Source organism: Dermacentor albipictus, chromosome 1 (assembly GCF_038994185.2).
Source record: "Dermacentor albipictus isolate Rhodes 1998 colony chromosome 1, USDA_Dalb.pri_finalv2, whole genome shotgun sequence".
Classification (NCBI taxonomy): Eukaryota; Metazoa; Arthropoda; class Arachnida; order Ixodida; family Ixodidae; genus Dermacentor; species Dermacentor albipictus.
In genome coordinates, this window is record NC_091821.1 from 5311401 (window position 1) to 5327001 (window position 15601).

The 15601-nt window shown below is 44.8% G+C and overlaps 1 protein-coding gene across 9 annotated transcripts in view; it reads left to right on the forward strand.

Annotated features, from left to right (window-relative positions):
* Ctl2 (Choline transporter-like 2) overlaps window positions 1-15601 on the forward strand; it is a 608937-nt gene that overhangs the window by 154970 nt on the left and 438366 nt on the right. For 6 of the 9 annotated variants that reach the window (XM_065452835.2, XM_065452836.2, XM_065452840.2 and 3 more), the window contains exon 3: window positions 7877-7950. The exons of the other annotated variants lie outside the window; for them this stretch is intronic. In XM_065452835.2, coding sequence (XP_065308907.1) covers window positions 7877-7950 — 74 coding nt within the window. The remainder of the gene's footprint in view (window positions 1-7876; window positions 7951-15601) is intronic. 9 annotated transcript variants of the gene reach the window in all.

Sequence of the window (15601 nt, forward strand, 5' to 3'; positions counted from 1 at the left end):
ATTGCCAAGCCCACCACGGGTCAGCTCTTATCCAAGCGAGAGCTCAACCGGGGTTACGCGAGAGCTGACTATCAGTTTTTATTACGCTGATTTAGTATGGTGCGTAACCCTTTGAGGGTCGTTGCCGTAAATATACGGCGCCGCGAACAGGTCCGAAAATGGTCGATGCCGTATATTTACGGCGCCGTCTGTACGTTTAAAACACGCGCTAATTTCCTTTTTCTTGCCTGGCATGTGCTGCCACTACGTGGGAATACATGGAATTTTTTTCTCGCGTCTTATCTCTTTCGGTTTTCGTTGTATAGTTCTTTCTTTGCTCCGGAGCGTCTGCTACCGCTAGCGCATTGGCGCCCTCGTGGGCGCGCGGCGGTTAGTTTTGGTTTTGTTCCGCATGCGGTTTCGGCTTCTTTCGCTCGCAAAACTGATGGCTATCTCGTTCTTATCACTCAAATGGTGACCGCCTGTTACTCGCTCGTTTGTTGCTCACAGGGGTCCGCATACGAAGGATGCTGCTGTGCATGCGTTTCCTTCTTAGAGCGCAGCTCTTTGGCGTCCGTTCCTGGGTTTCGCGTCGTCGTCGGCGTCGTCGTCGTCGTCGGCGTCGGCGTTGTCGGCGTTGTCGTCGGCCTCGTAACCAGCTCGCCTCCGCCGCCGCGCTCCGCCGCCGCGCATGCGCCGCTGCTCCGCCGCCGCGCATGCGCGCTGTCGGCTCTCCGGGCGAGGGAGGATGATGGAAGGGAGGAGGAGAGACTGTGGAGGAGGGCTGGCTACACAAATGGCTCTTTGGCGTCCGTTCCTGGGTTTCGCGTTGTCGTCGGCCTCATAACCAGCTCCGCCCCCCTTTCATCCCCCCAGCGCTAGCAGCGACCGACTGATACCGCTTTCGTGAGTCCGCTACCGCACTCACGAAAGACGTCGTGCACTTCCTGCAACTCGCATTAACCGTCCATCGATCCACACCGATGTTAGTAGTGGGGGACTTTAATGTTGACATAAAGACAAACAGCAATTTCCTAACACTTATGAGGGAGAACATCCCGTTCCTCTCGCTCGTAACGCGTCCCACGGCTGTGACAACCTCGCGAGGCACTTGTATAGATCTCGTCTTTGAGAATCAAGCATTGGTGTACCAAGTCGAACATATATCAGTCTATTTCTCCGACCACAAAGCTTCCTTCATGACTGTCAAGAACTGTTAATGGAGTCTTTGTTAAAGGAATACGTGTGAAAAATAAAAAAAAATTCTGTGATAGCGCATACATGTGTTGCTCGATTTCTTTGCCTCAATCTATCGAAAAGGTGAAACAGCTTATTTGCTGCGCTCAAATTTCGCATTAGGAAGTAACGTAATCGTCGGTAATTTTTTTGGCACTTTATTCAGAAGTTTCCTCCCAGGGCTGCTCAGGGAACCAGTACCCAGAGGAGGCGCCACGTATGCGCCAACACCACTCGGCAGCAAAAATATCGCAAGGACACAAGGTGCATGTGCGCTGAGTGCAACGAACCGCTCTGTGTGGAGCCATGCATCAAGGACTACCACACGCTGAAGAAATATTAGTGCAAGAGGAACATTTGAGACTTGCGAAAAATTTTCGTGTGCGCATTCTTCTTGTGTATTTCTGTGTGGATATTGTATATAAGAATGCGCCATTTTTTTATATTCTTAGAACATTATTTGCTATTTTTTGTTGTTTTTTCATGAATAAACAGTACATATATGCCAATGGAAAGCATTTTTTCTCACTTTACGGTCACCTGAGAAAAATTGCGGTAAATTTTTTTCGATATAGGTCCATCTGAAGAATTTAAATGTGCAATAAAAAAAAATCGACCCAAGGTGGTCGCATATGGCGAAAAAAAATCGACCCTCAAAGGGTTAAACGTCAATCGTAACAGAGGCAAGACAGAATCTCTCCAAGGCTACCGACTGATCAGTCACAAGTGTTCTCTACTGCTTCTTTGCCCGAGTGCCAAAGGAGTGCATCAGTGCCGGGGCAGAGGCTAAGTGTGTGCTAACAGAATTACAGAACGACTTTCGTTTGTGTTGCCGACTGGAAGATATCTTTATCCTCACTCAGTGCATGCAAATTGCTAGGTGTGAGGGACGGTCTCTGCTATGCTGTTTCCTTGATGTCGAAAGGGCATACAGCAATGTACCACATGCACCTCTTTTTGATTGCCTTGCCGCATTTGGTCTGCCGGAGGAGTTGCTGTCAATAGTCCATTTGAATACAGGGAACTAAGATATCAGTTAAAATCAAGAAAAAGAAATGGGGCATGGGCAGGGCATGTAATGAAGAAAGAAGATAACTGATGGTCATTAAGGGTTACGGACTGAATTCCAAGAAAAGGGAAGTGTAGCAGGAGGTGGCAGAAAGTTAGGTGTGCGGATGAGATTAAGTTTGCAGGGACAACATGGCCACAATTAGCACATGACTGGGGTATTTGGAGAAGTATGGGAGAGGCCTTTGCCTTGCAGTGGGCATAATCAGGCTGATGATGATGATGATGATGGGGAAACAGCGTCACTGTGCACTTTAGTGCTGTTGGGTTGGAACCTTGTCACAGTGGTCAACTGTCTTCGTCAAGGTTGCCCACTGTCACCTCTGCAGTACATCAGTTGCGTCTCCTGCGTTGAGAGGAAGCTTTTGAACTCTTACCCCGGCTTCCGCCTCAAGTACACCACTACCGGAATAGACGAGAACAGCAAACTGCCGGCCTTGGGTTTTCTGGATGATGTAGTGGTGATGGCAGAGTGTACAAGGGACCTTCAAGCCTTACTGGATATCTGCCATTCAGAGATCCAGGGTGTCTACCAACCGGGAAAACCGGGAATTCTCAGGGAATTTGAACAGTTTGGAAAAACTCAGGGAAAACTCAGGGAATTTGTGCTTCTATCAGGGAAAATTAGCTGTAACTTTATTGAAAGGGAACGAAAGTCGTGTTAATGCTGGCTCCAGTAACAGAGGAATCGCAACGAATCGTCATTGACGCCGTGTCATCGGCACGATGTATTGCCAGAGTAGTTAACGACCGATTTTCTAGACGCCCGATTTTTCGGACATGCCCGATAATTTGCACGGTTTTGCGGCACCACCACGCACTCCATATAGTCAATGTATATTGCCCCGACTGCAGGTCTGAAATGGCATTAATCAAAGCCGCCACCGCCGCTATTTTGATTATCTCGCCGCCTCGAACCGGCACTCTCGCAGGCAAATCCGCAAATCCGTAACCACCACCGCGGCAACGTCAGGCCTAGCTGCTTCTATGTTCGCTATTAAGCTTCTTGCCGTGCGGTGCCGTGTTTTTCATTGAAAGAATTCGCCGCTATCACCAATGGCACCGACTCCGCCTTTGTAATCCTAGCGATTGGCTTTGAAGCTCGCAGAGCACAGCGCGTTGCGTAATGCCAGTCTGCGAAAGTTAGCTTCGCCTCGGTACACTATTGTTAGGCGGTGAAGCATAACAAGCGTGGGAAGGGGGCTATTGTCGCGGGACACAGTATACATTACTTTATTACACATGCGTGCACGTCGTCTTCTGTCACAGTACAAGCCCTGATATGCCTAAAAAGCGTACTGGCAGGCCTTCAGAGCTTTTTGAGACGTGCCTGTGGTAATTTTTAGCCCTTAAAGGCAGTTAAAGACATGCATTAATTTTTTTTCAGACTGCCCGTTTTTTTCAATTTTTTTTTGCGGCCCCTCGGAAGTCCAAGAAATCAAATGTTGACTGTACAACTGACCAAGAGGATGCTTCAGATGATCCATGTGGTGAAAGCGTGGTAGAAGGAGGATGAGAACAGAAAGGACCGACGCACTGAGGAATTAACGGGAAAGAAAGGGTGCCGCCACCTTTTTGAAGGAGCTTGAGCTAAAAAAACTAAGTGATGGCTGATGCTGAGACACAGGTGTCCCTCATCCAAACCAAAATAAATTGTTTACGCAGTGAAACCCAACACTGAGATGTGTACGGGCTGAGAGTATGTCAGGACAGTTGAGGTTGACTTCCCAGCTGCTGAGAGAGAACCTTAGTTGTGACAAAGTTCAGGACCTTATACAGATGAGCTTGCTATCAGTTGATAGAAATAGCTGATATTAAAAAAATATTTACTTATGTATGCATCTCCTTTTCATTCGTATTTGAAAATGTTCGACTCAATTTGGAATGGGCTTTACCATTTCTTTCGCTGTGCATTTTACTAACACCTTCCTTCTGTTTTCTTTTTAAATAAAATATATATTACTCCTTACTATTCAAACTGGATTAAGTCATTTTTTTGTTTCAGCATGCTTACTAGAGAGTGACAGCATCGGGCAACGTGGTGTCAGCCTGTCTTGACATAAAACAAAGATCTGACTCATTCAGGGAATTTCGCAAAGGTGCTCAGGGAAAACCTGGAAAACTCGGGGAATTTGGAAATGTCAACTTGGTAGACACCCTGGAGATCTCTATTCTGGCACTTCGCTTCAGCGCCAAGAAGGCTGTGGGGGTCCAACTTGCAGATGACTCCACGGGTGACTTCTTGGTGGCCTTGGATGGAGAGCAGCTGATCAGCCAGTCTGGGAACAAATACCTTGGTGTCCAGCTGTCCACAGCATCAGATATCAACCATATTCATGACGGAAAACTTCACATCACTTGACTGAGGGCACGATGTATCTTGCGTTGTCGTTGTGTGGTGCAGCAACGGAATGTTGCGTAAATGCAACATTCTGATGAACCATGGTAAGAACAGAAGCAAAGTCCATTTAGAGCTGTCTGTGCACGGTGTTGCATTTCCGCAACATTCGTCTGAAAAATGCGCCGCTTTTGTTGCCATGTGTGCTCATCCTTCACATCTACCAAACATGGCGGAGACTGTGCGTGCCCGCGAGCAGTAATGCAGGTAAGTTTTGCCAATTGTAAATGCATTTATCCATAAGACAAAGTGTGCAAAAAATTCTTATGCTAAGCTACACGTTCTCCCAACTCTGTTGATAAAAAAAAAAACATTATCTCGGAATAGTTTGTTCCTGGCGACAGATCCTTGCTATGTTAGACAAATTCAACAACGTGTATATCGCTTTCTATTTTCTAAGAAGTGAAATGGTTCCTGAACGCTTTCATGTCCGATCAATTCCTTCTGATAGTGAAGACAGCGACCTTTCCGGGAGTGACGACGATCCTGAGTGCCAGCCCGTTTCAATTCAGTATGTGTGCAAGATGTTTCCTGGACGAATCTCCTTTTTTTTTTTTTTCAAAAGGATGTGATGCATCTGCACGCTGCCATGTCGCGCTATCACTATCACGGGTGTACCCCTTACGTCTGTGCTTCTATGTTCTAAATTTTGATGTAACGTGAAAACACTGCATTGTTTCCTGGCTGCACGGGAATCTGCATGATGTACTGCTCGAAGGGTGGGAACCACTTGTGCCTGCACAAGCAAGAACAATTGCTTCTTTTTGTTCTACACTCAAACATGAGCGCACCAATGATAATCATGTGCATATAAACATCTGAGTATGAATCGCACTAAGTCTCTTTCACCTTCAACTTCCTTTGCATGTTGTTGCAAATATGCAGTGTACCCTTTTTTCTGTAAATTCAAACTGCAGAAATGTGCTAAAGTTAGTTTCCATGGGAGTGCAGCTACTGTTACGCTTCCTTGCAACTCCATGAATAATATTACGAGGAAACAAAAAAATTGTGCAGTAAAGGGTTAATCAGTACGTCATGGTGCGAGAGTTATGGAAATTCATGCATGTACACAGCCTATCATTTGCCAATGCTTTTGTTTGTCTGTCCGCCACCACCTGTGAATGGCTTGAGTGGTGGCAAGGGTAGGTAGGATGTGTTGCCCTCGGCTGCCATGGGAAAGGGCCGAACAAAAGGGTACCTAGGGTGGTTGAGCTTCAAAGCGCGGGAGAAGGCGCCAGTAAGCTGACGTTTTGTGGGTGCCTGCTCTTCATGCAGCGAGATGGACGGGCATGACATGTTTGAATATTTGATGGTCACGTGCCTTCATATGGCATGGGTAAGGCATGTATACCGATTGGAGAAGCTTTTTTTGGGGGGGGGGGGGGGGGACCACTGAATGCAGAGGGCAGACAGGCTTTACACACAAGGTGTGCCGACGGGTGACTGAAGAGATAGGACGCAGGTGGCGACGACGACAAGATGATGAGTCAGCCACTTGTCCTATACCGTCAACACAAATGCAACATTGTATGATAACAGCTTGGGGAGTGCACTGCTGTTCGAGGCGAGGGCGGGAGTCCTTTGGACGCTTCTGCGAATGAAAACGCAGGACAGAGCTGTGACCAGTGTGTTGTCGCGCATGCGGAACTGCAGATGAAACTATTGAACATGTGGCATGGAACTGCAACATACTAGGCGGCCCTGTAATAGCGAACAAAGCCTAGAAGTTGCATTGGGTTTTATGGACACGAATGAGACGGTCAACACCAGTGCTTCAACGCTGACCAAGTGGCGCCTTGAGTGTTGGAGAAGAGCAACACTCAATTGGTATAGTTGCTTACACCACTGTGGCCCTTCGTCGCTTCGCCCCCTTACTTGTAACTTGTGTATGCTCGCTTTCTTATTTAGTTCTTTTTTGTATTTTGTATTATTATATTTTCATAGCTAGGGCATGCAATCGACATGCCTGCCCAATGCAAAGGGTGTGGCTGCATTACATCAACATCATCATCCGTTTTGAGAAACGAATGTGATGCAAGAATTCACTTTCTGCCATCTCTTCAAACGTAATTTGCACCTCCAACTGCTCTGCTTTCTCCTCGAGCAACACCAAACAAGAACTGAAGCTCCCTTTGCAAGTACCATTTTCTCGAATTAGACTATGGATTGCATCCAAACACACGATTCCGTAGCCGCAGCCATCATTTGGGTCCAGTCCAATCCAGAAGATGTGCCGTGTGAAGCTGGTCTTGTAGTGAGCACATGAGTGCTCGACCGGAACACCTGGCGTTATGTTCTACTCCTAGCAGATAACGTGCTTGGTTTCAAAATTATTGACAGGAGCATGTCGTCATTTTGACCTCACCAAGAACATGGCCGCGCTCCATGGCTGACAATGTAGGCGTGGCCTAGGCCCTTCCTGTGAGGCAAAAGTGAATGCGTTTTCTAAACAATAAACTTCGATCATGTACTTAAGGATACAGAGTCACTTCATCTGCTCCTTATTTTCATGGACTGGGACATGTTAAAAGACATCTAAAAAGAAATACGATTGGCTAGAGAGAGAAATGTATACATTAAAATTCAATAAATGAGCTTATAAATTGAAAAAGAATGTTTCTGCCATGAATTACACATATGTTTTTTTCAGGATCCGTATCATATATACATCTATATATATTATTTTCATTTTTGTATGAAGACGCATTTGAATGCATTTACATCCTGTTCCTTCTGTTCTCTCAGCTGTGTCCTGTTCAATTTCACCCGCATGTTAGGATGATGACGAACTTGCCCAACTTTGTACATTACTGAAGTGCTTGTTACAGTCACTAGGTTTTTACTTCTTTTAAATGCAACAAAGCTCGTCAAAATCGGTGCAGTGGTTGCCGAGCAAAAACATTTTCTACATTCCCATGTATTTAGATGACAACTCCCTAGATAAAGCTTCCCGTAAGAAATATTTGTTTACCTGATTTCAGTGTAATGCTTAAATAATGTGTGTTATCCACCACCTCAAAATTGGCAAAAAATATCCAAGGGAGATTACTGCCATGTCTTAAATAAACAGCCATGGATCGTTTTTAACGATTCGACAGTGGTGGTCAAAAACTGTTTGGTACATGAACATTGAATGACCTAAGTAAAAAAATTCTGTAGAGAATGTTAGCACAGAATGTTGTCCTGGCATTTCAGGAGCTGCACTGACATCATCTGCCTCTTCTTGTTTGTCTTCTTCCTTATTGGATGGGCCATTGTGGCATTCTTTGGTGAGTGGCCTGCAAGACTCTGCATGCTGGTTAAATTTAAAGAGTTTTCAGATCCTGGATTGACTTTGTTTTTTTCATGTCACCCACATTTATGTAAATTTTCTATTTCATCTTCATTCTATGTATCTACATATCTATGTATTATGTATTCCACGGCTAAGTTACGCTTCTTTACCTCCTAAAACTTATACAGTTCGGTATACTTTGTGGTGTTGTCATCTGTTTCTATGGCCATTGTTTAATATGTGGTGAAATATGCAACCTGCTTAGCTATCCCTTGCTGTGTAGAGGGCATGGACACCCGGTTGAGCTCTATAGGCTTTTTGTCCATGCCTCCAAATATCCTGTGTTGTTGGTGTGAACTAACTTAATTTGAATGCCTGTAGCTGGATTCTTAGCCTCAGTATGAAGCTCTTGTATCACTATGATGAAGCTTCAGTATATTCAATGAAATACAGTGAGTTACAAGCTAATTCCGCCACCGAAACTGTACCTTGAAGGAAATTTCCACCAAATTTTTTTAATTCACCGACAATTACCATACTCCCTAATGCGAAATTTGAGTGCAGCTCTATACATGTTTTCATTTCGCGATATATTGAGGTAAAGAAATTGAGAGATACATGTAGCAAAGTCGGCGATCATCAAAAATCTGATCAACGGAGAAACAGTAGCATTTGTGACATAGACAACCTGCAATTAGGACCACTAAAGTATGTAGTGCATGAGATAGCATGTCCATTAATGCACATTTTTAGTCTTGTCCTCTCCACTGGTGCATTTCCAAAAAACATGTAGATTGCAAAAGTAACTTTAATTTTTAAGGGCGGTGACAGAAATGTATAGAAGAACTATGTACGCATATCTGTTTTACCCGTTTTTTCCGAAGTGATAGAAAAGCTCTTGTATATAAGATTGTCTAACTATTTTTCTAAGCAATCATTACTACAAAATTTTCAACATGGATTTCTTCAGCATTGTTCGACGGAAACCTCGCTGCTAAAGCAAAAGGAAATAATCTTTAAAAAACTTTTCAGACCGTAATTTAACACTGGCAGTATATGTAGATTTATCGAAAGCCTTTGATTCATTACAGCATGAAATACTACTTGATAAACTGCACTCATGCGGTGTACACGGCATTGCATATGACCTCCTAGCTTCTTACTTAAGGCATCATAAGCAGTACGTATCAGTAGGAACATCTTCAGATATTAAATCCATAAAGATGGGAGTACCTCAGGGCAGCATATTGGGGCCACTTTTATTTTGTGTTTATGTTAATGACTTACACTCCTTTACCTTAAATCCACATGTAACATCAGTTTGCTTTGCTGATGATACTACATTATTAATCACCGATAAAACAACTAACGATATACAAAAGATATCTGATAAAACAATGCCGCTGTTACTAGAATGGACAAAGTGCAATTCCTTCCTTATTTATACCACAAAAACAAAAGCAATACTCTTCAGACCAAAAAATAAGGTTGTAAACTTGCCGTTGGTTACACTTGGATCACAGTGTGATGGAAATAGCAGAATGCGTGAAAGTGCTGGGCGTATATTTTTCAAGTACTTTAACTTGGGATGACCATATCTGCGAAACTCATAAAAAATTGTGCAAAACTGCAGGTATGCTAAACAAATGTAGACATATCATTCCTCAACATTGTTACGTTTCGCCTACGACGCGCGGTATAGCCGGCGCGAATGCAACGGACGCCGGGGCTTCGTTCAAAGCCGCGCACATTTTGGCTCCTTCGGCTGCCGCAACGCATCCCCGCCAAGCGCGTCCAGGCATGTTTCAGTGCCACGTGTCTTCGTGTGTGCGTGTGTGTGTGTGTGCCCACGCTTGTCAAAGCGCGGCAGCCGGTGAGAGGAGCTCCCCAAGTGTGAAGCGAGGAGGTCTGAGCGGCGCCGACCCGGCTGATGCGTCACTACACTCGTCTCAACATGTCTCTCTGCTTGTCCGTGCCCCGCCGTCACGTGACCTCGTCCCGTGACGTTCCCTCTTGCCGTCAACTCCGAGAATATAAAAGCAGCTGCCCCCGGACGCCAGGAGAAAGGCTCCGAATTCTTCTGTCGAGAAGCGTGCTCTCCCGTCTCTCCACTTCGGCCGACCTGACCGGCCGCTCTTTTGCGATGCTAGAATAAACAAGTTGTTCTGTTAGCAGTCGACTCATGCTTTGCCAGGACCTTCGGATGCTTCCAGTTGTGCGCCAGGCCGCCAGGCCAACGCTACCCTTGGGGCTTGCGACCCAGATGCAACAACTCGTGCCAGCGGTGCGATTGCAACAACGGGCGTCAGCACTGGGATTGCAATAACATATAAAACTACTACTATATAACTCGTTAGCCCTTTCTCAGTTATCCCACGCCCACCTAGTATGGGGCACAACAACAAAAACGAATCTAAACCGACTGTTCATAATTCAAAAGAAGTTTGAGAATAATTGCAAACGTACCATATGATTTTCACACGCAGCAACTCTTCAAACAATTTAAGGTTATAGATGTCCATGATTTTTATAATTATCGTTTACTCCATACATCCTGTTCTGCCACAAAAAAAAAAACTCTTTTTACAGCGAGATTTCAGAATTAAGAGAAAATATTGCCGTATACACTACGCGTCACCACAATATTTGGCACATACCTACTCCTCAAGACAACTATGCAAAAAAATCAATCGCTTTTACTCTTCCAGCTCTGCTCAGTAATCTTTCCAACAAATCTGGAAATGTGTCACAGTTGTCCAAAAAGCAATGCGAGATCAGTTCGTGTGAACTATGATGCATTTATTTATATATTTTCTTGTATTTGCTCATTAATGTGAAGCTTTCCTTCGCGTTTCGCAAAATGCTTATGTTCCCTTGTGCAATCATTGTCCGTACATACGTGTAAAAGCAGTTATTTGTATGAAAATTGTTTAATAACTGCTGCTGCTGTGTAAAGGGGCAGCCACCTCGTCAAGCTACTAATCTCAGTAGCTTTTTGTGGCTGCTCCTTCCTTGCGTATTTGTTCAAGGAGAATAAAATTCAATTCAAGTGCGTTGGTTTTTATACATGACTCGTCTAGTTCAGGGTAATTGCTGGGGCCGCGTGGCTTCCAGAAAGTACTGCACAATTCGCATTGTGCATAAATCAGATTACAAAACAATCGCAAACTAAACAAGCACAAGCAAAGCTGTTGTAAGGAGATCGTAGTATAAAACGAGCGGTCCGACAATACAAGTGTGCATTGAGAAAGTCGGGTGATCCACAGGACACCAGTTTCCCATGTGCACGTCACTGAAAGGGCTGCTCTCATTGGTTGCCGTCATTCATGACTCGCATCTTTCGTCTCCCACTGTGCGTTCTCTCTTCTATCTTTCGCTGTGCTTGTTTGCTCTGTTACGCCACTGACGTTGCTGCTGCCTACGCTTGCCGCAGGAAGGGATGCTGAAGAGCTGAGCTCTAAAAGTGGTATTTTGCCTTCGAAGGGCTCCTGTGCAGAACTGCGCATAGAAATTTATATGGATTAGCATACAATTTACTACAATTCATTAGCAGACTTGTTAACTTCTGCATTTACTTAACCCTTTCGCTGTCGGACCTTTCTGACCGTGACGCACCCCCAGTGTCGGCTTGGTTTCAGGGACCGAGCATAACAGGGAATGAACATAGCAATTTATTTTTGATTATGATTGGTATACAAATAACATAGTCAATGCAATATACACATTTCAGTGTTCTGCAGCTGTTGTTAGTAAACATCATCATCATCATCAGCCTGACTATAAAATCCCTTCAACATCCGAATCTGACGATGCGGAACCCTCTTCCTCGCATGCGACTCTGTCCGAGTCCGAATGCGAGCTCGGCTCGTATTCTGAATCGGAATTGAGCCACCGCTCCAATGAGCAGACGAAGGTCCCGCGCGCTGAGCCATCCGAAAGTAACCGCGCGCAGGGAGGATGCGCTTTCAGTCGCCTGCACAACGGAGATAAATGGGACGTTGCGTGATCAAGATGACAGAGAGAGATGGAAAAAGGCTAAACAAAGTTCAAAGGGCTTTACGTTTACTGCTGCAAGTCGAAAGCGAGGGGTGCGGCGAGCGGGCGAAAGCAGCAACAAGTCACTCTTTTCGGAGAGGCAACGGCACGTGCGCCTGAACTTGATGCGCTGTAGCAGGCACACCAACAAAAGAAAAATAAAAACCTTCAAACCAGCGGAGATGTCAGAACAACCCTTGAACCCATATAACCACACCCGCGCGACGCATGATACAGCGAACACGGAGCCACCGCGCCACTCAGCAAAGAGAAAGTGAGGAGTGGCAGTCGCGCAGTACTCTTCAATACATGGAGTAACACAGGTCGGGGCGAATATACGAACTTGTAGAAAGAGTCAAAAGATAGCGTGGCCAATCCAGGAGCGCCAGCTTTGCGCTCTGGCGCGAAATTTTGAACGCACGATAGAGAACGTACCGGTACGTCAGTGACACTGTGGGGGGGAAGCGCGATGACATACCGGTACGTCCGTGACAGCGAAAGGGTTAAGCAAGTTATTCTACAACGCTAGTCTTTTAAGGCAGCTCAAGAGAGTGGCATGGTCGTTGAAGATACTGTTATAGCGGTGGAGCTATAAACAGTTTTGCTGCTGCAAAAGTTGAGGACTAGGCTATGTGTTGAAATTCCTGCTCCAGCGTACAAAAATTTGGAATTTATATTGTAATATGAGATTGTAGAAAAACAAAGTGAACTTGCCTGAGGATGCAATTGTCGAGTTTTCAATGCGATTGTAAACCCAAGGTGAGCACATGTGCGCTAAACTAATGGTGGTTTTCCTTTTTTTCGCTGTTTCATAATGAATTTCAGTTTGAAGTCAGTGCTCATCCTATTTGTTCCATTTGTCTGTCCTCGTTCTTCACCCCTGTACAGTTATTTCATCATCTCTTACAAACTTGCCAAAGCATCTGTGCTTTTCAAACCCTGAATGCAAAATTGAAAAAAAAGAAGAAAACACCTAGTAAATTTTCATTGCACGCATCTTGGGTGTAATTTGTCATGCACAGTGTAACCATGAAAATGTATAAACCAACTGTTCAAGCCACATATGTGTATCTTACGTAGTGTCCTCGATTAAATTTGTTTATTTTTGAAGGCACTGTACATTGTTATGGTCCATAGTACCAGCTGCTTCAAGGAGCAAAATTTGTTCTTGATGGTGCTCTCTAGATAGTCTTGTTTTCAGTATAGCATTACTAAGTAGCAAACATAAGAAGATGTGCAATACTCAATAACCGACTTGGAAATTACCAACTAACACTTTATTTAATCATCTTTGGGTGCATGTTGCACATGTGGAATCGATGCCTCTCTATGCGTATCCACTTAAGTAGGAACCCTGACAGTAGTGCTGTCTGCAGCATCTTCTTCCCCAAACTTATAGAATACTATTGCATGTATATTTAGCCCCAAAACATTCCTTACCCAGTGAAGGACAAAGCTACTTAGGACTTAGTGACAGATTTTTGAATGACTAGTAGGAATCTAGTGGTGGCATCAGGATTCCTGATAAGTTGACATATTGTCAGGGACATGGTTCTGGGATTTATTGACAGACAGCTAGAGCGTCCCCAGCTGCCTTCCCCCTTTGCATAGCTCCCAAGGCTTTCTTACTTCTTCCAACATTACTGATGTCATACTCCTCTAGGCTATTCCCTCCTCCATTATCGTCCTGGGTGCCACTGGTACTGCATAACTCCTCAGCCACACTTGAACTATCTCATCCATATTAGCAATGATATTGCCGGCTTTCTCTTAACACATACATCCGATTCTTGCCAATTCCTAGTTTCTTCTTCACTGCTTTCAGACTTCTTCCCTTCCTGAGATGATGTTCAATTCTATCCATATTATACTTCCTTATGTCGGCTGTCTTACGCTTGTTGATTAACTTGGAAAGTTCTGCCAGTTCTGTTCTAGCTGTAGGGTTAGAGGCTTTCATACATTGGTGTTTCTTAATTAGATCTTTTGTCTCCAGTGATAGCTTTCTGGTATCGTGTCTAACGAAGTTACCACTGACTTCTATTGCACACTTCTTAATGATGCCCATAAAATTGTCGTTCATTGCTTCAACACTAAGGTCCTCTTCCCGAGTTAAAGCCGAATACCTCTTCTGTAGCTTGATCCGGATTTCCTCTATTTTCCCTCTTACCGCTAACTCATTGATCGGCTTCTTATGTACCAGTTTCTTCCATTCCCTCCTCAGGTCTAGGCTAATTCGAGTTCTTACCATCCTATGGTCACTGCAGCGCACCTTGCCAAGCACATGCACATCTTGTATGATGCCAGGGTTAGCGCAGAGTAAAAAATCTATATCATTTCTAGTCTCGCCGTTCGGGCTCCTCCACGTCCACTTTCGACTATCCCGCTTGCGGAAGAAGGTATTCATTATCCGCATATTATTGTGCTCCGCAAACTCTACTAATAACTCTCCCCTGCTGTTCCTATACCCTATGCCATATTCCCCCACTGCTTTGCCTCCAGCCTGCTTCTTGCCTACCCTGGCATTAAAGTCGCCCATCATTAGAGTGTATTTTGTTTTTACTTTATCCATCGCCGATTCCACGTCGTCATAGAAGCTTTCGACTTCCTGGTCATCATGACTGGCTGTAGGGGCGTAGACCTGTACGACCTTCAATTTGTACCTCTTATTAAGTTTCACAACAAGACCTGCCATCTTCTCGTTAATGCTAGAGAATTCCTGTATGTTACAAGCTATATCCTTATTAATCGGGAATCCGTCTCCTAGTTCTTGTCTCTCCGCTAAGCCTCGGTAGCACAGGACGTGCCCGCTTTTTAACACTGTATATGCTTCTTTTGTCCTCCTAACCTCACTGAGCCCTATCGTATGCCATTTACTGCCCACTAATTCCTCCACTAGCACTTTTAGACTCTCCTCACTAGATAACGTTCTAGCGTTAAACATTGCCAGGTTCAGATTCCAATGGTGGCCTGTCCGGAACCACGGATTCTTGGCACCCTCTGCTGCGGCACAGATCTGACCGCCGCCGCACTCAGTTGCTTCGCAGCTGTTTGGGACTGAGGGTCGAGGTTTGGTTGTTGTATTCATGGAGGTTGTGGCCAACTACTGCACCAGGGTGGCCAATCCTGCTCTGGTGAGGGAGTGCATTGCCGGTTCTGGTAACCGGGCTCAGGCAGCACTCCAGGCCTGTTTATGCAATTTTGTCAACACACAGATTTTTTTTTTTAATCCGGTGGAAAATTGTGGGGCACCGGGATTCGAACCACGATCCTCTTGCACGCGAGGCCTATATATATTCTATGTAGAATATAGAATATAATTTATTGACAGGAAAGACGGAGAGCTTGACCTGAGCTAGTGCGCTCTAGTCAGCTACTCTGCACTGGGGATGGCCACTCTAAGATTGTAAAGAGGGCAGTAGCAACTACTGTACTGAATGCAATACTAAAGCAGACTTGTTCACATATGTGAAAGCCAGCCTTTAATGCACACATTAAGCCTTTAGTGGACACTGGATTTCTCAGCACTGTCATTACCTCCGTTTGCGAAGGTGTGGTTTCCAGCATTAAGTAAACGCATAGGAAACCCGAATGTATAAAACTAAGCGAAGCAA